Below are 21536 nucleotides of genomic sequence, written 5' to 3'. Positions count from 1 at the left end.
TAGAGCATTGGACTAGTTAACTGTAATGGTGCAAGATTGGATCCCCGAGCTGACAAGGTTAAAATCTGTCGGAGCAGAACGTTCCTAGGCAGTCATTGAAAATAAGAATGTGTTCTTAACTGACTTGCCTATTTAAATAAAGATTAAATAAAGGTGTAAAAAAATATATAAAAATTCGCAAATCGGCGCGCCCAAAATACCGATTTCCGATTGTTATGAAAACTTGAAATCGGCCTAATATAATTGCCATTCTGATTAATCGGTCGACCTCTATACACACACACACACACGCCACACACACTTTAAATACTTTATTGAATCCACCATTCACATTACATGACACAAGGAATCAATAATTTCAAGAGCCGTTGACACAAGGAGACTCACAGGAACAAAAAGCACCCTTCTCTCCCACACGCTAGGTCTGCCATAACCGCCAAAACAGAAACACTACTGAGGCAACTGCCTTGCTCTGAATCTTAGGAAGGCCTGCAGTTCTGGAACCATGTACAGTAAGCCTATGTATGTGGCTGAGACTGCCAATGATCCAGTGCCACCAACCTGCATCTTATCCCGGTTGTTAGGAGTGATATGAGAGGCTGGTGATTTTCGGAGCATGTCGCAAAAGCCTGCTCCAATCTAAATCAGTCGATGAGCAGCCCACTTCCAGAATCGAGCACCTCCCTCTGGCCTCCCCCACACGCACAATCTTCTGGCTCATTTGGCATACAAGAAAACACATCATCAACATCAAACAGGCTCCTCTGAGACACACCACACACACACTCTGTCTCATCTTTGTATTTTTTAACTACTCACGTAATACTGCTAGCATTGCCCTGGCCTTGCTTTTAATCCGGTTCGCATCTAGTTCTGTAATCCAATACAGTTGTATTCAAATTAGGGCGGACCCAATTATTCGACTGTGTTGTAGTGCTGTTTATGGTGTTCTCAAGCGTGCTCAAATAAGCAGATAACTTATACGTACCAGTCAAAAGTTTGGACACACTACTTTCAAGGGTTTTTATTTTTACTATTTCTTCATTGTAGAATAATAGTGAAGACATCAAACTATGAAATAACACATATGGAATCATGTTGTTTTTAGGGTTCGTCTGGTCCAAGTTGAATTTATAGTGGAATGTCTGACTAGTCTGTCTCCTACACTCCCCTGCAGAGTTCTGTCAGTCACACATTTCTCAGAGGGTCTCTTATTGGGCAGGGAGAAATAGAAAACAACTATGGAACAATATTAAACTCTAATGTGTATATATATATATATTTTAAACTATAGCTAGGACCCTGTAAATGTAAAGGAGGGAGGTCTTATACCCCTCCCTCTATTAATACAACTAAGCATAATCTTTCTAATAACATCAATCATTTGATACAGCCCCAATTCATGACCCTAGGTGAACTCTAACATTTAACCAAAAAAAGAGAAGTGTTCAACAAATCAAAAGTGTTATATTTGAGATTCTTCAAAGCAGCGCCACCCTTAGCACACTCTTAGCATTATTTCAACCAGCTTCATTGAAGTCATCTGGAATGCATTTCAATTAAAAGGTGTGCCTTGTTAAAAGTTATTGTGGAATTTCTTTCCTTAATGTGTTTAAGCCAATCAGTTGTGTGTGTTTGACAAGGTAGGGGTGTATGTAAAGATAGCCTATTTGGTAAAATACCAAGTCCATATTATGGCAAAGACAGCTCAAATAAGCAAAGAGAAACGACAGTCCATCATTACTTTTAAGACAATAAGGTCAGTCAACTTTTTGATTACTACATGATTCCATATCCGTTCTAGTTTGATGTCTTATCTGCAATGTAGAAATAGTAAAAAATAAAATCCCTTGAATGAGCAGGTGTCCAAATTTGATTAACCACATGACAATGTTTTGTGTATGATAAGACTTTATTATAATAAAATGAAACTCTTCCTCAAATGTGCATATGAAACTACTGGCACTTCGGATGTGGAGAAGATGGTGTAGATAAATTGCATTCCACATGAAAAGTTTGCTGACCCTCGTGTAGCCTGGATTGTACGGCCAAGCTTTCAGGAGAGTAATAGCAGAGTGTCCGAAAGCCAGTAGGAGCCAAGGAGGATGGTCGGGACAGGTTTTGCATTTTCCGGTTATCATGATCTCTGGCTCCCTCCTTGAGTCTTTTGTGTCTTATTTCATAAAACAGTGCTCTTAATGCTTCAGACAAGCTTAATGCATATAGTGGATTTTATTCAAACATATATGGTGTCTGTGTATGGAAAATTACAATCGATTGGTTGGAAGAACAGAATAGATTAAAATGTTCTACTGCCAACCTGGGGCTTTGTGGTTGTGCCTGGGTATCTGTTGCAAGCACTGATGTTGTCTGTTCTCCTGCAGGTCTTGCTGGCCATGCACGCTAACGTTGAAGATCGGGGCATCAAGGGCGACATCACGCCCCTCATGGCAGCAGCCAGCGGCGGCTAYGTAGACATTGTCAAACTGCTCCTGGTACATGGGGCTGATGTCAACGCACAATCCTCCACAGGTAAATACAMCAAGTCACATTCGCTCAATCCAGACAGTCTCATACCCTGACTACACCGCTCGCGTCACGTGCGCGACCGTTGCAAWATAAATGTAGAAATCTATATTATTCAATTATTGCACCCACACTGCTCGTGCTCGTCAACGAGCGTCTGCKTTGCCAAGGGCTAAAATTGAAGTCCTATTTCTGACGCAGATYGCGCCTCAAGTCCTGCCTCTCCCATCTCCTCATTGGTTTATAGAARCAGGTACCCACGTGCCATCTCCTCATTGGTTATACCCACGTGGGTGATTGAAAGACGAACTGTGTTGCCAGTCCTCGTGGTAATACTATGAAAGTTGATGCCAATCAGCATATAAGTTCGAAGATGAAAAAGCCTGGAAGGAGCAGAGATGACTTGAAACGATTCGGTTGACCGTTTTATGTGTAGATTAATTGTTGGAGTAGAGGACCTTGTGCATTTCAGGTAAAATAACAACTCAATATTTATATCCCAGGACAAATTAGCTTGCAACAGCAAGCTAGATAAATAGGACAAATTAGCTAGCAAGTGCAAACTAACTAGCTAAATTCCCATACATGTTTAATGCTTTTCGACCTGTCCCCAAATTAATGTAATTGGTTCAGAGTTTGTTTTGATATTTTAACCTGCRTGTCGTGATCACGTTTGGTGTAGGGGGACAAAATACATTTATGCACGAAGGCGCTCGCGCACAACCGGTTTGGGTTCCATGTCATACTTTCCCACCACATGCAGTTATATACATCTGCTGTGAATGTCCACAAACACTAACACTCTGTCCTTGTTTTTGTCAGGTAACACAGCGCTGACGTATGCGTGTGCGGGCGGCTTCCTGGACGTGGTGAAGGTGCTGCTGAAGGAAGGCGCCAACATTGAGGACCACAATGAAAACGGCCACACCCCCCTGATGGAGGCGGCCAGCGCGGGACACGTGGAGGTCGCCCGGGTGCTCCTGGAGTACGGTGCTGGAATCAACACGCACTCCAACGAGTTCAAGGAAAGTGCGCTTACGCTGGCCTGCTATAAAGGTACGTCCTGCACAATGAACCCCTTACCCATGCATCAGAGCGATCGGGAGTCTTTGTCTAGAAATCCTTGACACAAGTGATCTAATGTTGTCACGTATGTTGAAAAAGTATGAATGTTAAACAGGAATTGTAATTGTAGGGAAGAAGCACCCAGAGCATTGTTTATCATTGTTCCCACACACAGGGCACCTGGACATGGTGCGCTTCTTGTTAGAGGCTGGGGCCGACCAAGAGCACAAGACAGACGAGATGCACACAGCACTCATGGAGGCTTGTATGGTGAATACACACACACACACACATGAACGCATTTTGGTTGTGCAGCACAATTAAATTGGACAAGGTGCAGTATGGCTGTGCACATTGGTGAACCCTGTTGTCTCTGCCTCTCTTCAGGACGGGCATGTGGAGGTGGCGCGGCTGTTGTTGGACAGCGGGGCGCAGGTCAACATGCCTGCTGACTCGTTTGAGTCTCCGCTGACGCTGGCGGCCTGTGGGGGGCATGTAGAGCTAGCTGCCCTGCTGATCGAGAGGGGTGCCAACCTGGAGGAGGTTAATGATGAGGGATACACTCCACTCATGGAGGCTGCACGAGAGGGCCACGAGGAGATGGTAGCGCTGCTTTTGGCACAAGGTATGGACTTCTCTCTCTCCGTTTGAAATAAACTAGTGCTTCGGTTTAGAGATTTTCCCTACTACAGATGTAGGATCTTTATTTGATCACCTTTTGTTGCTGAGAATTTTCCGACACTGCAGGAAATGCAGATGAGCTTTGTGATTTACATAAATCCACTGAAAACCCCCACTAGCACAGTTATGTTAACACTATTGCACTTTTAGTCATCCTTCTTTTGGCCAGCTAATAGCCTAAACACAGATTAAGCAACATTATGGACTTAAACGTTTAAATCCTGTTGCTGTAACAATATACTGAGTGTACAGAACATTAGGAACACATGCTCTTTCCATGAAACTGACCAGGTGAAAGCTATGCTCCGTTATTGATGTCACTTGTTAAATCCATTTCAATCAGTGTAGATGACAGGTTAAAGAAGGATGTTTAAGCCATGAGACATTTGCAACATAGATTGTGTATGTGTGCCATTGAGGGTGAATGGGCAAGACATGTTTAAATGCCTTTGAACTGGGTATGGTAGTAGGTGCCAGGCGCACTGGTTTGAGTGTCAAGAACTGCGAAGTTGCTGCGTTTTTCACGCGACGTTGCAGTTTCCCGTGCGTATCAAGAATGGTCCACCACCCAAAGGACATCCAGCCAACTTGACACAACTGTGGAAAGCATTGGAGTCAACATGGGCCAGCATCCCTGTGGAATGCTTTCGACACTTTGTAGAGTCCATGCCCCCAACGATTTGAGKCTGTTCTGAGTGCAAAAGGGAGTGCGACTCAAGATTGGGAAGGTGTTCCTAATGTTTTGTGGACTCGGTGTAGGTCAAATTAAGATCCTACACCTGTTTATTGTCCGTCCAAGCTTAGTGTTGAGGCAAAATGCAGAAGTCCTCTTTTGGAAATAAAATGAAGGAATGTAATCCAAGTGATATGATGTTCATTCACAGGTTTAAGATCATTTTCTTACTGAGTTAATGCAAAAGGGACAAGCTKGCTTTTCTATTACAAATCGGGAAAATCAATTCTGGGTTCAATATCCAACAGTCGGAATAGATTAGTACTCCTTTTAAAATTTGTTCCAGGCCAAATCATCTGATGAATCCTTGTCCCTCTGTCTATGTTGTYTCTGTTGTCTGCAGGTGCCAACATCAACGCTCAGACAGAGGAGACCCAGGAGACGGCCCTGACACTCGCCTGCTGTGGGGGCTTCCTGGAGGTGGCTGACTTCCTCATCAAGGCCGGGGCCGACATCGAACTCGGCTGCTCCACGCCTCTCATGGAGGCTGCTCAAGAGGGACACCTGGAGCTGGTCAAATACCTGCTGGCTGCAGGTGAGCAGAACCTCTCCTAAGGACAGCCTGTCTCTCTCAAACCAAACTCTACCAACCTCATTATTGAAATTGACTTGGCTATAAAAACAATCWGTTCCTCAAGTTTTTCTTTATCCTGATCACACACACAACCCTCAGTGTGTAATTTGACACTTGTACTCTTGTCTTCAGGCGCAAATGTCCACGCTACCACGGCGACGGGAGACACGGCGCTGACGTACGCCTGTGAGAATGGACACACAGACGTGGCTGACGTGCTGCTGCAGACGGGGGCTGACCTGGTGAGACCTCTCCCCGACCCTCCGTCCTGTCCTCATCTATGGGAAACACAGTTCATGTCAATACATAGCGTTTTTGCATGAATTGTTTACATGTTTGTATAAGTGTGGGTGTGCTTCCCGAATGGCATCCTAAAATATTCCCTTCAAAGGGAATCGGGTACCATTTGGGATGCAGCCTGGGCGTTTTTAAGATGCTGTATACATTGCTGCTTGAATAGGCTCATTTGTTTCTGTGTGCCCACTTGACTCACTTCTGTCTTTGTTTGTCTTGCAGGAACATGAATCGGAGGGGGGCAGGACCCCTCTGATGAAAGCAGCCAGAGCGGGACACCTGTGTACTGTACAGTTCCTAATCAGCAAAGGTGTGCCTCTGCCTCCTCCCTGTATAACTACCACACACCAGACATCTGACACATTTGAACTTGCGCGGTGGACAGACACAACGATACATTTGTCTTAACATGTCGTAGTGTTGCTACTTTTTGCAGGTGTGCTTAGGTTGACCCTGTCCTTTGTCTCCCTCCACCAGGTGCTAATGTTAACAGGGCGACGGCCAACAATGATCACACTGTGGTGTCTCTGTCCTGCGCTGGGGGTCACCTGGCCGTGGTGGAGCTGCTGCTGGCCCACGGGGCCGACCCCACACACAGACTGAAGGTGAGTTCGCCTGTCCCAAGCTCCTGGGCGGAAAGGTCTCAGGAGAGAAATCTAATGTTAAGAGTGCAAGCACTGCAAGCATTATAATGGACTCCTGTAAAGACAAACCTTTCTGTAACTCCTATGAACACAATTGTTTMTTTTGTCTTTTTTAGTTGTCTTGAGATAAGTTGTAACTTCTCCCAAGAACCTGAGACTAATGGTAACGTGTGTTTTGTAMATTTTTCACATAGGATGGCTCCACCATGCTGATTGAAGCTGCTAAGGGTGGACACACCATCGTGGTGTCCTACCTCCTCGACTACCCCAACAACATCCTGTCGGTCCCCACGCCTGACATGTCTCAGCTCACACCCACCTCCAATGACACCTCTCAGGTAGTCTGCTGACTTGCCTATAGACAAACATCTACTTCTACAAACATGTTATTTGTCTGGATGACGTGTTGATACCAAATTATACTTTTATGTTATCTTACACTTTACCTTACCCAAACAGGCTCCACGAGTTCCATTCCAAGCCCTGGCCATGGTGGTGCCTCCTCAAGAGCCAGACAGGGTCCCCTCCAACATCACAACGCMTCCACCTGTCATCACAAAAGGTCAGTTCATACAACATGCGTTAACAGCAAATACATGTCTAACTTTGTTAATTCACTGGCCAAGAAGCCCACTAGACACCAGCTGACAGCACAAGGCATCAAAATGTTACAGGTAATGATTACTGTAATACTGAATGGTACAACCTCGTAGCTAACTGGTTGTGTTGTCCTGTGCGATTGTCTCAGGCAGCTCCAAGCAGAGGCTGAGCCCCCACCTGGGTAGCCCCGTCGCTACAGGCAGTCCAGATGCAGATCTGCTGCCCCCCTTCCACCCATACCAGCCCCTGGAATGCATTGTGGAGGAGACGGAGGGCAAGCTGAACGAGCTGGGCCAGAGGATCTCCGCCATAGAGAAGGCCCAGCTGCAGTCTCTAGAGCTGATCCAGGGAGAGCCGCTCACCAAAGACAAGATTGAGGAGCTGAAGAAGAGCCGCGAGGAGCAGGTGCAGAAGAAGAAGAAGATCCTCAAGGAGCTGCAGAAGGTGGAGCGCCAGCTGCAGCTCAAGACGCAGCAGCAGTTCACCAAAGAGTACCTGGAGGCCAAAGGCCTGAAGGACGACCCGGGGCAGCCGGGTCAGGCGGCAGGGGGGGAGAAGCTCGGCACCCCCCTGCCAATGCAGGCTGCACAGCCGGGCTTCAACACCGAGGGGGACGGGGAGGGCAACCACCACCACGATGGGCAGCTCCACCCCGCCGACGAGGAACAGGATGATGATGATGATGAAGATGATGATGACGAGGAGGATGAAGAGGTGGACTACGCCAAGCTGCCCCAGGTGGACACCATCCTGTACAGAGAGGCCCAACAGCCCCCGCCAACCTCTCCTCCTCAGACCCAAGGCCTGCATGCCAGCTTCGTACCCATCCAGTCCCTGGCCACCCAGCAATCCACAGACTTCAGCACAGCAGACTACCTCGACAGCCCTGACCTGCAGAGGGCGATGGTGAGCCAGCAGCAGATGCTGGGRCAGCATTTGACAGGCCTGGGACCGGGCCTTCTCACCCAGGACCCTGATGGACTCATGGTAGCCACACCCGCACAGACGCTCACAGACACGTTGGACGATATCATGGCAGGTGTGTGAGCAGTTACTGTAGACTCTGGTTCATCTCTTTCCTTAGTTCTTCTAATAACTATAAATAGTGACAGTGTTCCCTCCCCCATCCATTTCCTTAATACTCAACATAGTTTCAGTAYAGTTTAAACAGAATTCACAAATGGTCTTGATCGTTAAATTCTAATGTAATACGATTTGGTTATAATTTGAAAGTTTTGTCTTATTAAAACCTCTTAAGACTACAGTGCCCGAAATCAGGCACTAGAATTACTGATATTATGTTTATATTATTGGGGAGTGCTTACGCCTCGATCACACCGATAGCTTTATTGCATTTTGGTACACCAGAAGTACATCCATTTCCAATGGAACACAAAACATATGCTCAGAACGAAGAAAAATCCCTTGTCACTGTACTTTTCCCGTTGTTGATACGGAGGACGCATGCTATTTAAATGGCAAATGTTAAGATGTTCACAAATGTAACACATTTTGAATATTACTAATGTCTTGATATGTTTGGTGAAGTAATAAAGAAGGTGAAATCTTTAGGGTAGGTTTCTAAAACTAATTGTAACCATATATGGACATATAAAGGCTTATTCATTCACATGTCATGGAGGGGGGTGGACACTACAACATTATTCAAAATATTGCCCTCTTGCTAGATTGATGCATAYCATAGCAAAACAGTGCAAAAGTGCTGTCAGCTCAAGAGGTTTTAACAACTCTCTCCCTCAGCAGCAGTGAGCAGCAGAGTGCCTATGTTGAACACTACAACCTCACCCACAGCACAGACGCCGATTGACGCAGAGTCCCCACCCTCCATGCTCCCCCTCTACCCCTCTGTGGACATCGACGCACACGTACGTCACACAACTTATCTGATAATACACACTGCTTAAGCTAATAGTAGTAATACGTCTTGTTTCTGATCAGGAAAATAACGCTGACTGTATCTCTTCTCAGACGGAGAGCAATCATGACACCGCTCTGACGCTGGCCTGTGCAGGCGGTCATGAGGAGCTGGTGTCGGTGCTCATCGCTCGCGGGGCTAACATCGAGCACCGGGATAAGAAGGGTACACACTCCATACTTTGTCTTTTATGTTAGTTGTAGCTTTAGTTTTGTAAATGTGTCAATTTTAAGAGACCTTGATCATTTGTCTGTAGAAGTGAGAGTCCATATCTGTGTATGATGTTGGAGAGTAATCTAAGTGTCTGTCCCTCTGTCTGTCCCCAGGTTTCACCCCTCTGATCCTGTCTGCTACAGCGGGTCATGTTGGCGTGGTGGAGATCCTGCTGGATAAAGGAGGGGACATTGAAGCCCAGTCAGAGAGAACCAAAGACACACCTCTCTCCCTGGCCTGCTCTGGAGGAAGACAAGAGGTGCTGCTCTGTGTTCAACACCACATCAGTGACTTGTTATAGGATCAGAGACCAAGTAAAATGGCTGAACTATGGGCTCTTAACTGGCCCAAACTGCTGGTTGCTAAACTAATACAAGGGAGCTGCTGGATGAAATCAAGTTCAGAAGTGTTCAGTAGTGTGATCAGAGCTGGCATCTCTCAGACCGTAGACAGCCCGATTTGAACCACCCCATAGAGAAACAACAGTCCGGACAACCAGACAGACACCAACTTCCTGTCTGGACCAGTTTAACACTCCATACATTTAGAAAAACAGTAAGTGTTCTGTGGATTGAATAACTTGTGGTCTATTCCTTCCAGGTGGTAGAGCTGTTGCTGCTGCGCGGGGCCAACAAGGAGCACCGTAAYGTTTCAGACTACACTCCTCTCAGCCTAGCCGCCTCAGGAGGCTACGTCAACATAATCAAGATCCTCCTCAACGCTGGTGCTGAAATCAACTCCAGGTATCCACAACCGGCCCCCCCTGCCACAGTTTGTTTCCATGTGCAGGCTGCACCTCTGTCTTCATCCCAAACTCAAAGTGGAACGGACAGCATTTTAGCAACATGAAATCTTATTAAAATCGGTTGAAAAACACCCCCAGGAAGAATATGACACCTTTCCTTTACATTTTCTGACAAGCGAGCACTTATATGCTCATTTTCATATTTTTATAAATTCCTAGAATGTTTGGGAATGACGTATAGTAAGGCATTTGTTAGTGGTCGTGCGTTTGGGCAATTTAATAGACACTGCAGTAAATAAAACCGRAAAACTGTCCAGGACCGGATTCTACGCACACTGGTGCGCCATAGCCAATCAGAGCTACAGTAGGCCTATATGCAAATAAGCCATTTGCCACACAGGCCTGCCGTCATTCACTTGGAACTGGACTGTGTGTTTACAGGCAGTAACAATAGCGTGACTTTAGATCTTTAGAACGCATTCACTAAAAGTCACAAAGACCTGAATGGATTTCTGCAAATATGAAACTAACACGAGAGTTTAACATTTTGGAACTTCACAATCCTATTGATCAAACAACCATGAAACCCGTCGTCCGGGTTAAGGAGGGTTTGGCCGGTAGGGATATCCTTGTCTCATCGCGCTCCAGCGACTCCTGTGGCGGGCCTGGCGCAGTGCGCGCTAACCAAGGGGGCCAGGTGCACGGTGTTTCCTCCGACACATTGGTGCGGCTGGCTTCCGGGTTGGAGGCGCGCTGTGTTAAGAAGCAGTGCGGCTTGGTTGGGTTGTGCTTCGGAGGACGCATGGCTTTCGACCTTCGTCTCTCCCGAGCCCGTACGGGAGTTGTAGCGATGAGACAGGATAGTAATTACTAGCGATTGGATACCACGAAAATTGGGGAGAAAAGGGGGTAAAAAGAATTTAAAAAAAGGTAGGCTCTCTTTCCCTCAGTGGCCTTTGCACATCAACAACAAGATCAACAACTAATGCTAGCCAGAGCAAGATGAGCTAAAATCTAACAAGCGAACATTSGTTAAACTCAACTTTTTCACCTAGTTGTCTGTCAAAATTGCACTCATAATAGTAATAGTAGCCTTCTCGTCCTTCTGCAGCTTGCCTGTCATTACATGCTTGTCCCAACCCAAATGAATGTGATCTTGCCTGCCTGCCCGCATGTTTGATCAATGCCAAWTATATTTGATTGACAACTAAGAGATATGCTAACTGTGAATAMGTCGTTCAAGTTCAGTATAGCTAGCTAGATACCAAAGTGATTCACAGTTCTTGCTAGCTAACCAAATGACACTTGCAGCATCTCTAGCTGTAGCCACCGAAAAATTRTATGAGGGGGGAAAAGTCGGTCACTCACCCACACCTCCAATAACATGGCATCCTCCCAGCACCTAGCTAGCTAGCGTTAAATGCCGTGTTTYTAGCTCGCTAAATAAATAGCTAGCTACATAAATRGATACGYTAGCMCAGGGGCGTCAAACTCAATCAGCACACGGACCATATTGAAAAAAACACAACAATTTMGTGAGCCCRWCATAYATTTTTTTGCWAAATCAAATAGGCTATGTGCAACTSCGACCCAAACTAGCCATTGTTTTATTAGAAAAAACATGGTCCTTTTTAATAATGTCTGCTGATGTACATAGGATGCTGTATATAGCRTTTTAACATATTAAAACAAAAGATAAATATTTGTCCTGCCTTTGCTACTATAATTGCAGATGTGCATAATATGCTGCAACCCTAATCAAAAAGTATTCAACTCCAAATAACAAAAACGTAGCTATAGGTTRTTGTAACATTTAAACTTAAAACATATATATATACACTTCCCATTCAAACGTTTGTGGTCATTTAGAAATGTCCTTGTTTTTGAAAGAAAAGCACTTTATTTTTTCAATTTTTAAAAATAACATCAAATTGATCAGAAATACAATGTAGACATTAATGTTGTAAATGACTATTGTAGCTGGAAACGGCAGATTTTTAATGGAATATCTACRTATGCCTACAGAGGCCCATTATCAGCAACCATCACTCCTGTGTTCCAATGGCACGCTGTGTTTGCTAATCCAAGTGTATCATTTTAAAAGGCTAATTGATCATTAGAAAACCCCTTTGCAATTATGTTAGCACAGCYGAAAACWGTTGTTCTGATTAAAGAAGCAATAAAACTGKCCTTCTTTAGACTAGTTGAGTATCTGGAGCATCAGCATTTGTGGGTTCGATTACAGGCTCAARRTKGCCAGAAACAAARAACTTTCTTCTGAAACTYRTCAGTCTATTCTTGTTCTGAGAAATGARGGCTATTYCATGTGAGAAATTGCCAAGAAACTAAWGATCTCGTACTACGCTGTGTACTACTCCCTTCACAGAACAGCGCGAATTGTCTAACCAGAATAGAAAGAGGAGTGGGAGGCCCTGGTGCACAACTGAGCAAGAGGATAAGTACTAGTTTGAGAAACAGACGCCTCACAAGTCCTCAACTGGCAGCTTCATTAAATAGTACCCGCAAAACACCAGTCTCAACAGTGAAGAGGTGACTCCAGGATGCTGGCCTAAGTGACCCCAAACTTTTGAGCGGTAGTGTGTGTGTGATATATAAAAAAAAAATTGCACTGAATGAATCACTGGTGCGGTTGAATGCAGCATTGATGTATGGCGCACGCAAAATATAGCTATCGTAGTTGACTAGCCAACCTAGACTACTTCTCAAATGTTGCTGTAATAGGCCTAAATGTTTCTCTTTTGCATAGTGTTTTGTTGCAGATTAATTTTTTTGGTTATTGTCAAGTTTTAAAAACCGAAGCCAGACTGCAACATTTTAGTAGAYCAGCTCGGACTGTGGCATGTGTCTGTACACTGTCCCTCCGCTGCTCGTTGTAAACGRGACGCATGAAAGCAGCGCAATTGATGTTGAATTCACTGATGCGAGCGCATCTGGCTGTAATTTCATAAAGTRGATGACTCAACTGTTGATTCATTTATACTYGCKTTTGTGTCCTATTCGGCCYGCGCTCCTTGTTTGACACGTGCGTGAGCCTATTAGCCACCATATGACCGACTTGTGATCTTTGCCCTTGCTTGTTTGATTGTRTTGACATTCCCAGGCTTAGTTAGTCTGTTTTTGTTCTAAATATTCAGTCGTTGAAACAGTGCATCGCGACTGGATTGTGGCAGCAAACAATGTTCCAGGCCAGTTGTGATTTACAAGCTGATRAATCTTTTTTCGACTACCAAGAAATGTATTGGTGAATTATGTGAATCATGCATCGAACTGCGTCCATCTATTCTGCTCGCAAAGCCTTAATGTACGTCATGTAATTTTGTAAAAAAKAACCTATTTTTAAAACCTCTTAAAGCTGGTTTTGAAGCATATTTTTGACTGATATTATGATTGTTTCATATCTGCAAAGTAGTTAAAACACTGTCAGTTCCACTTGAACTGTTTGTTATCGTTGCTTTCCCCGCTCCCTGTCTGTTTCTCTCTCATTGTGTATCTGTTTCCTTCAGGACTGGGAGTAAGCTCGGTATCTCTCCTCTGATGCTGGCGGCCATGAACGGCCACGTACCTGCGGTCAAGCTGCTGTTGGACATGGGCTCGGACATCAACGCTCAGATCGAGACCAACCGCAACACGGCACTGACCCTGGCCTGCTTCCAGGGACGGGCGGAGGTAGTCAGTCTGCTGCTGGAMCGCAAGGCCAACGTGGAGCACCGCGCCAAGGTGAGAGCAGCTGCTATCGGCTAAACATGACATGTCGTTATGTGCGCTGGAGTCAAAGACATTAGGAATGAGGTTTGGTGCTAGACAGTGTGGTGTCTGTTTGGTGGAGTATGTCACTGACTCATACATTCTCTCTTAGACTGGTCTGACTCCCCTCATGGAGGCTGCGTCGGGTGGCTATGCTGAGGTGGGACGCGTGCTGCTGGACAAGAGTGCTGACGTCAACGCCCCACCTGTCCCCTCCTCCAGAGACACGGCTCTCACCATTGCTGCAGACAAGGGCCACTACAAGTTCTGTGAGCTCCTCATCAACAGGTAATTACTGATACAGTCCTATGACTGCAATATGAGTTTGAGCATGACATTTCAGTCAGAATATCATTCTTCTACTCACCCTGTCGTCTTCATCCTCACAGAGGTGCTCACATTGACGTGCGTAATAAGAAGGGGAACACGCCCTTGTGGCTGGCAGCCAACGGTGGGCATTTTGACGTGGTGCAGCTTCTGGTGCAGGCCGGGGCCGATGTCGATGCAGCAGACAACCGCAAGATCACACCGCTCATGGCTGCCTTTCGCAAGGTACAACACTGACCCCCCCCACCACCACACAAATGAAACTATACTGTGATAAAACACTTGTGTGACATGCTCCTTTATGTAAATTTGCTCTGATATTGACTTATAGTTGAATATCTGACACTTYGGCACTCTAGGACGTGCTCCCCTTTCCTGCACCTAGATATTGACCCTGGTGGTGCGTAAATGGAAGTGTGTGTATAAGAATCCTGGGAGGTTGACCTCTGACCTTCTGTATTACAGGGCCATGTGAAGGTGGTGCAGTACCTGGTGAAGGAGGTCAACCAGTTCCCCTCGGACATCGAGTGCATGAGATACATTGCCACCATCGCAGACAAGGTGAGATAAAACAGACAAGGCAACAAATTAATTGAAAATGAGAAAAATATAAACATAGGTAAAACACTATGGCGCTCTGAAAGTGTGGGCGAACTCCCAACGGCAAAGCTTGTTTCATACTCCTCATAGGACCTGCTGAAGAAATGTCACCAGTGCATGGAGACCATTGTCAAAGCCAAAGATCAGCAGGCAGCAGAGGCCAACAAGAACGCCAGCATTCTGCTGAAGGAGCTGGACTTGGAGAAGGTGAGTAACTTTGACCTTTTTATCAAACAAAAGCTATTGCATCCCAAATGCCACCACCCTATTCCCTATATGGATGATTATACAGAAGTGGTGCTATTTGTAGTCCCACCCCAGAAAATTATATATATATATTAAAAAAAGAAACTTGTCTCCAAACTTAGGACATGTATTTACATCATTATACGGTATGTTCTAATTCAATCCAAAGCTATAACAAACATATTAAATTAATATTGTACACAATCATTGTTTATACACATTTCTATTGAGGTGGCTGTCCCAAACCATGACTCCTAAACTTCATGTTTGAAAGTTAAGCAAGTAATGATTTTAGTAATTTTTGTAACACAATTTCAATAGAACATCTTCAGTTTTCTATGATTACATTGAAAGATACTKATATAATTAGTAGTTTTGTTWATTTTTTAACATCCTAAAAATAAAAATTTGCCTCCCAAYCTTTTGATGTCACTACYGAAACACACACATTAAAAGACTGTAGAATGAATGTGCCATACGCCACTCCCCTACAAATATCACCAGGTGGTGGGATTTCACCCTTCTCCAGCATGGCCACGTGGTGAGTAGTCTGTCTGCAAACATTTTGGAGAMAATTAGTGAGCAAGTTGGTCARTCTTCATTTATTTTTAGGAAGTGTCACTACCGAACATCTAATATATCATCAAATATGTAAAGTTTTGGGATTAAAATATGTTTTCTGGGATGTACATCTGTCCAAATGAAAGATGGCAAGCCATATGTTAGCTATAGGGATTCTTTAAAGTCCAAAGTTACCTAAATGGTCGCAACTCAAACAATTGACACCATAGAGGTCTCGTCTTTGTATCTGTGCCATTATGGCAGCACCGGCAGCGCCATTGAGGCTATCTCCATTTGAAAGTTGCATGTGCCATAATCTACCAACTGAGTTACGGAGGACCACCATGTAGGCAGTGGACAAGTGCACACTTCAGGAAAAAGTGTAGCATATTGAGATGCATTGAGTCTCCAACCCTCCTAGAGCTTTTTGGCCAAAAYATAGACGTCTATAATGTTCTGTGCTCTACTGTACTGCACTCACGTTTACTCTACTTGAGTTTCTTACCATTGAACAAAGGGCCCATGGACTYTTGATCTAATGGTCTTGAGACGACTTATGACCACATAAATTACGGTCTTTAAAGACATGCTCCGGAATTTAGGCGACTACTAAGTATTTTTTTAATCTCCTGTTTAAGGTTCGATGTCTCAATGTGTAGTTCATATATGCATAATGTTTTTTTATATTTATTTTATATATATATATGCATAATCTATGTGCAGAATTGCTGTTTTACCTCAATTAGCCACAAAATCCCCAGTTTTTAAAAGCAACTGTTTTTCTGGAAGCTGTGCTGTGCCATTTTCCCCTACTTTGGCTTTTGGTTTACAAAGCATAGGCAACCTAATTTGAAGACAACACTCTGATCATTGGCGAATCACTCCCAACCCATATAAATCCCCACCCAGTTGGCTAATTTTAAATGGTGGAAGCCCTCAAGGGCAATATCTATACTAAAACGAGTTATATCCATCTAGAGTCCTCCATTTATCTGAAACTTGACACAGACAYCTGTTATTTTTGCCAAAATTAAGGTGGGTAAAGTGATAATTTAAACATTAAACAACATAATTCGAGGTATGWATAATTCAGTCAACAAGTTTCAGATTCATACAATCAACATTGAACATTTTACAGAGAACAATAGAGATTCTATTTCTCAATGTTTACAGGTTTTGAAAATCCGATTCAAAAACCTGTTTTTACTATTTAGTTAATTTGGTATGTAAATACATGTTCTAAAATGTGCCTGTAATAGAAGGTTAATCAWAATGATCACTACTGTGCATGGTTCTCTATATTGCAACTTTTTCCACTATGTTTTGGTAGTGATACCTTTAGTGGGGTGGTAAGGAATTCAGGTAAATATGTAAAATATGCAATACAAAGGTGTGTGTATTATATGGGCCTTTCTATAAATAAAGGGGCCAMGGTGTGACATAGTAAACATTTACATTTTTTGATATATATTTCAATATGATTTTGTGTAGTTACAGGAACAAAAATATAGATATCCACAATGAGACAGAAAGCCACCTTGCAACAACAAAACATGTCACTCAAAATGTCACATGAAACATGGACACCGCATGTTTAGTTGTAGCCAAGTCTATTTGTGCTTTAGTTAATTTCCCGATCATTTATAACCATGCTAACCATTCTCAAAGAATGAAAAAAATAAACATCATTTCTATTTACAGTGGCAAGAAAAAGTATGTAAACCCTTTAGAAGTACCTGGATTTCTGCATAAATTGGTCATACAATTTGATCTGATTTTCATCTAGGTCACAACAATTGACAAACAGTCTGCTTAAACTAATAACACACACACAATTATAAATTTTCATGTCTTTATTGAACATACCATGTAAACATTCACAGTGCAGGGTGGGAAAAGTATGTGAACCCTTGAATTTAACTGGTTGACCCTCCTTTGGCAGCAATAACCTCAACCAAACGTTTTCTGTAGTTGCGGATCAGACCTGCACAACGGTTAGGAGGAATTTTGGACCATTCCTCTTTACAAAACTGTTTCAGTTCAGCAATATTCTTGGGATGTCTGGGGTGAACTGCTCTCTTTGGGGTCATGCCACAGCATCTCAATCGGGTTGAGGTCAGGATTCTGACTGGGCCACTCCAGAAGGCATATTTTCTTCTGTTGAAGCCATTCTGATGATTTACTTCTGTGTTTTGGATCGTTGTCCTGTTGCCTCACCCAACTTCTGTTGAGCTTCAATTGGTGGACAGATAGCCTAACATTCTCCTGCAAAATGTCTTGATAAACTTGGGAATTCATTTTTCCGGCAATGAAAGCAATCTGTCCAAGCCCTGAGGCAGCAAAGCTGCCCAAACCATGATGCTCCCTCCACCATACTTWACAGTTGGGATGAGGTTTTGATGCTGGTGTACTGTGCCTTTTCTCCACACATAGTGTTGTGTGTTCCTTCCAAACAACTCAACTTTAKTTTCATCTGTCYACAGAATATTTTGCCAGTAGTGCTGTGGAACATCCAGGTGCAGTTTTGCAAACTTCAGACGTGCAGCAATGTTTTTTTGGACAGCAGTGGCTTCTTCTGTGGTGTCCTCCCATGAACACCGTTCTTGTTTTTTCTGTTTTATGTATCGTAGAATCGTCAACAGAGATGTTAGCATGTTTCAGAGATTTCTGTAAGGCTTTAGCTGACACTCTAGGATTCTTCTTAACCTCGTTAAGCATTCTGCGCTGTGCTATTGCAGTCGTCTTTGCAGGACGGCCACTCATAGGGAGAGTAGCAACAGTGCTGAACTTTCTCTATTTATAGACAATTTGTCTTACAACTCAAGGMTTTTAGAGATACTTTTGTAACCCTTTCCAGCATAATGCAAGTCAGCAATTCTTAATCTTAGGTCTTTTGAGTTATCTTTTGTTCGAGGCATGGCACACATCAGGCAATGCTTCTTGTGAATAGCAAACTCAAATTTAGAWTTTTTTTTATAGGACAAGGCAGCTCTAACCAGCATCTCCAATCTCGTCTAATTGATTGGACTCCAGGTTAGCTGACTCCTTGGAGAAGCCATTAGCCTAGGGGTTCACATACCTTTCCMAACSTACACTGTGAATGTTTAAATKATGTATTCATTATAGACAAGAAAAGTACAATAATTTGTATGTTATTMGTTTAAGCACACTGTCTATTGTGACTTAGATGAAGATCAGATCAAATTTGATGACCAATTTATGCAGAAATCCAGGTAATTCCAAAAGGTTCACATACTTTTTATTGCCATTGTAGTTGATATAATAATACAATACAATGGGTTCTGTCAAATCATTGATAATAATCAATGAAATTCATTAAATCGGTAAACTATTCAAGCAGTGTCTATTACACTGTATATCCTATTACACTGTATACCCTATTTTCACTTGATTTATGACATTAGATCTCTTTATCACCGCTRCCATCAATACTCCTCCAGCACTGTGTGTGTGTGATGCTGTCATCCATCTGGTCTCGGCTATATCTTTCAAAGTTCTGGTATGGAAACAAAGAATTACATGAGGTTATTGAAATTAGTCATTTAATATGAAACAAGATTTACATAATGTAAGCAATGTGTTACTTACCATGCAGACTATGAAGTTTCACCTCTCTCCATTGCTCAACATATATTCTCACGAACTCCAATCCCATGGAGACAATCACAGAAGCAGCTGAGGTTTCTGGTTGCCACTACCCAGTTGTTTTTGATGCAATGCAACTTCGTGCTGCCAGGCACTTGCTTCACACTACGGTGATTTGTGTCTCTTTCAGTGTCCTCACTGGGAATGAAGAACATGGTACAGAGGTAATGGGTACAGGTATCTGGAGATGCATCCTTTGTCAGATTGTCTCTGCTGTAGTTGTAGAGCTCCTTTGCGTTTCTGATCAGGGCTCAGCCAACCTTCACTGCTGTGGTGGCAAGGCTCTTGATTACTGCACTTTCCCCATCACTGGCACCTTTACTGTGTCTGCAGCCAGAATAGTTATGTTGTATGGGGAAACCAAAATCAGACACAGCATAGCTAACATCAGATATAGTTCCTTGTGATGTGTAGTGTGCACCACAGCTGTCAGAGTATCTTTACAACTTGTTGAGCTTCAGATTTCTTTGGTTTTTCAGGTGATCAATAGCTGCAGTTGGAAATGTGTTGACCTCATTGTAGTCATGTTTGAGGTCATCTGATATCATGATACAACTTTCTGTGATGGTCATGGGGCATTTTCCACATTAGTAGTAAATTACCAAGGGGTGCAGTGTAGCACTCTCTTGGGTACAGTAAGCCCCCTGGGCCTCATGCTGGTACCTGCAAGTGTAGTTTTCTGCAAAGTCCAGGATGCCCAGTGCTGTGTGTTCTGGGAGGTTGGCTTTCACATTTGCAAGTTGGTTGTTCTGCCAGTCCTTGATAAATAAGTGTTTAGAAAAAGCTTGAGCCTCTTGTTCATCAGTAAGCATCTCCATTGATTCACGCTTACAGACCAGTGATAGCTTTTTTTCTTCTGCTGTACTCTTGTTCACCATTTTGTTACTTTTTTTGTCTGACAATCTCCCATCAGTGTCCTTTTTTTTGTTGAGGAGGGGAGGGGGGGGGGAATAAATGGATCTTGTCTATGGACACCAATCCTTCCACTGCCGTTTGACACTCAGGATGGTGGAAATCCCCTGTAGTTTTCTCACACATAGTGACACTGCTGAATGCATGCACACCTTTAATGGTTGGTGAATATTTGCTCACCAGGTGGCCATTCACTGTGTAATTTATGTTTTGATATTTTCACAGTATTCGGGGAGAGGCAAGCAACCCACATGTTTAGCACCTTTCTGTGGTTTAATGGTTCTTGCTCTTAATMTGTAAAACATAGCAGCTCCTATTGWGWKWYAMRRGTTGGCTTTGRGAAGTTCTTGGTACAGCTGAGCAATGGAGCGCTCTAGGACGYTGGCTGCGCTCCCAGTCTTCTTGCTCACCTTTTCCTTATTTGGCACTTTGGGAGAGACTGTCTCATATTTTTCCACTGCTGAGACTATAGATTACCTCAATCTATGTCAGTGGTCACCATCCTTTTGAGTCTATCACTTTCTGAGTCAATATCCAAGCCAAGATCTACCTTTCGGCTATTTTTTATTTTTTACATGGCTTAAAAGAAACGTAAGCTTATGCAACATTGACCTATTAAAAACAGTACAGTAGTAATGAGGTTTATGCATTAGGCTATAGGCCCAAAACATTATCACCACCTATTGATTTAGCTTGAATTGCCCTGGCAATGCATTGTTCTTTTCAGACTGTTTAAAAAAAAAAATATTTCAACATTTGATGTAGACTATATAATCATACCGGTAATAGACCAGTTGTTGTATTACTTGTGAGTAGGGCTAACCCCAATTAGACGACTGGACGATTGTTTGGTCGTTAGGCTGTTGGTCGTCCGAGGTTGTTTTAGTCGAGCAGTAACAAATATTTTTTTTCCTCAAGGGTTTTTCTTTGTTTTTACTATTTTCTACATTGTAGAATAATAGTAGACATCAAAACTATGAAATAACGCATGGAATCATGTAGTAATAAAAAAAAGTGTTAAACAAATCAACATTTATTTTATATTTGAGCTTCTTCAAAGTAGCCACCCTTTACATTTACATTTACATTTACATTTAAGTCATTTAGCAGACGCTCTTATCCAGAATGACTTACAAATTGGAAAGTTCATACATATTCATCCTGGTCCCCCCGTGGGGAATGAACCCACAACCCTGGCGTTGCAAGCACCATGCTCTACCAACTGAGCCACATCTCAGTATCAAATTGCTGTAGCTTTCTTTTATGCCTGTTACGTTACTGCAGACACAGCAATCTGAGCCATACGATTGGCCAGTGGTTGGTCTATAGTGCACTTGATTTGCTCCCCCTGGAAAGCAGAGTTTGTACCTCCAGACATATAAAATGGTTCACGCATGGCAGCTGAATCGGGTGCACCAACACCAACAGCACGAGACAAGAAAAAAACT

The 21536-nt window shown here is 43.4% G+C and overlaps 1 protein-coding gene across 2 annotated transcripts in view; it reads left to right on the top strand.

The window, feature by feature from the left end:
• The first annotated feature begins 2352 nt into the window (after positions 1-2352).
• The window catches only part of ankhd1 (ankyrin repeat and KH domain containing 1), a 38482-nt gene continuing 19298 nt past the window's right edge, over positions 2353-21536 (top strand). Inside the window, exons 1-20 of one of the 2 annotated variants that reach the window (XM_024147692.2) lie at positions 2353-2532; positions 3349-3582; positions 3767-3861; positions 3979-4216; positions 5349-5540; positions 5712-5821; positions 6096-6183; positions 6351-6478; positions 6712-6855; positions 6977-7079; positions 7266-8156; positions 8882-9003; positions 9107-9218; positions 9380-9525; positions 9867-10009; positions 13536-13749; positions 13889-14064; positions 14166-14328; positions 14569-14664; positions 14794-14910. In XM_024147692.2, coding sequence (XP_024003460.1) covers positions 2364-2532; positions 3349-3582; positions 3767-3861; positions 3979-4216; positions 5349-5540; positions 5712-5821; positions 6096-6183; positions 6351-6478; positions 6712-6855; positions 6977-7079; positions 7266-8156; positions 8882-9003; positions 9107-9218; positions 9380-9525; positions 9867-10009; positions 13536-13749; positions 13889-14064; positions 14166-14328; positions 14569-14664; positions 14794-14910 — 3681 coding nt within the window. In that variant the 5' untranslated portion in view covers positions 2353-2363. Of the gene's footprint in view, positions 2533-3348; positions 3583-3766; positions 3862-3978; positions 4217-5348; positions 5541-5711; positions 5822-6095; positions 6184-6350; positions 6479-6711; positions 6856-6976; positions 7080-7265; positions 8157-8878; positions 9004-9106; positions 9219-9379; positions 9526-9866; positions 10010-13535; positions 13750-13888; positions 14065-14165; positions 14329-14568; positions 14665-14793; positions 14911-21536 lie in introns of both variants that reach the window. The other variant, XM_024147691.2, reaches the window with a different exon arrangement.

Source organism: Salvelinus sp. IW2-2015, linkage group LG20, assembly GCF_002910315.2.
Source record: "Salvelinus sp. IW2-2015 linkage group LG20, ASM291031v2, whole genome shotgun sequence".
NCBI lineage: Eukaryota > Metazoa > Chordata > Actinopteri > Salmoniformes > Salmonidae > Salvelinus > Salvelinus sp. IW2-2015.
Note: the sequence above shows the minus strand (reverse complement) of the source record. Positions and strands in the feature narration are given on the sequence as shown.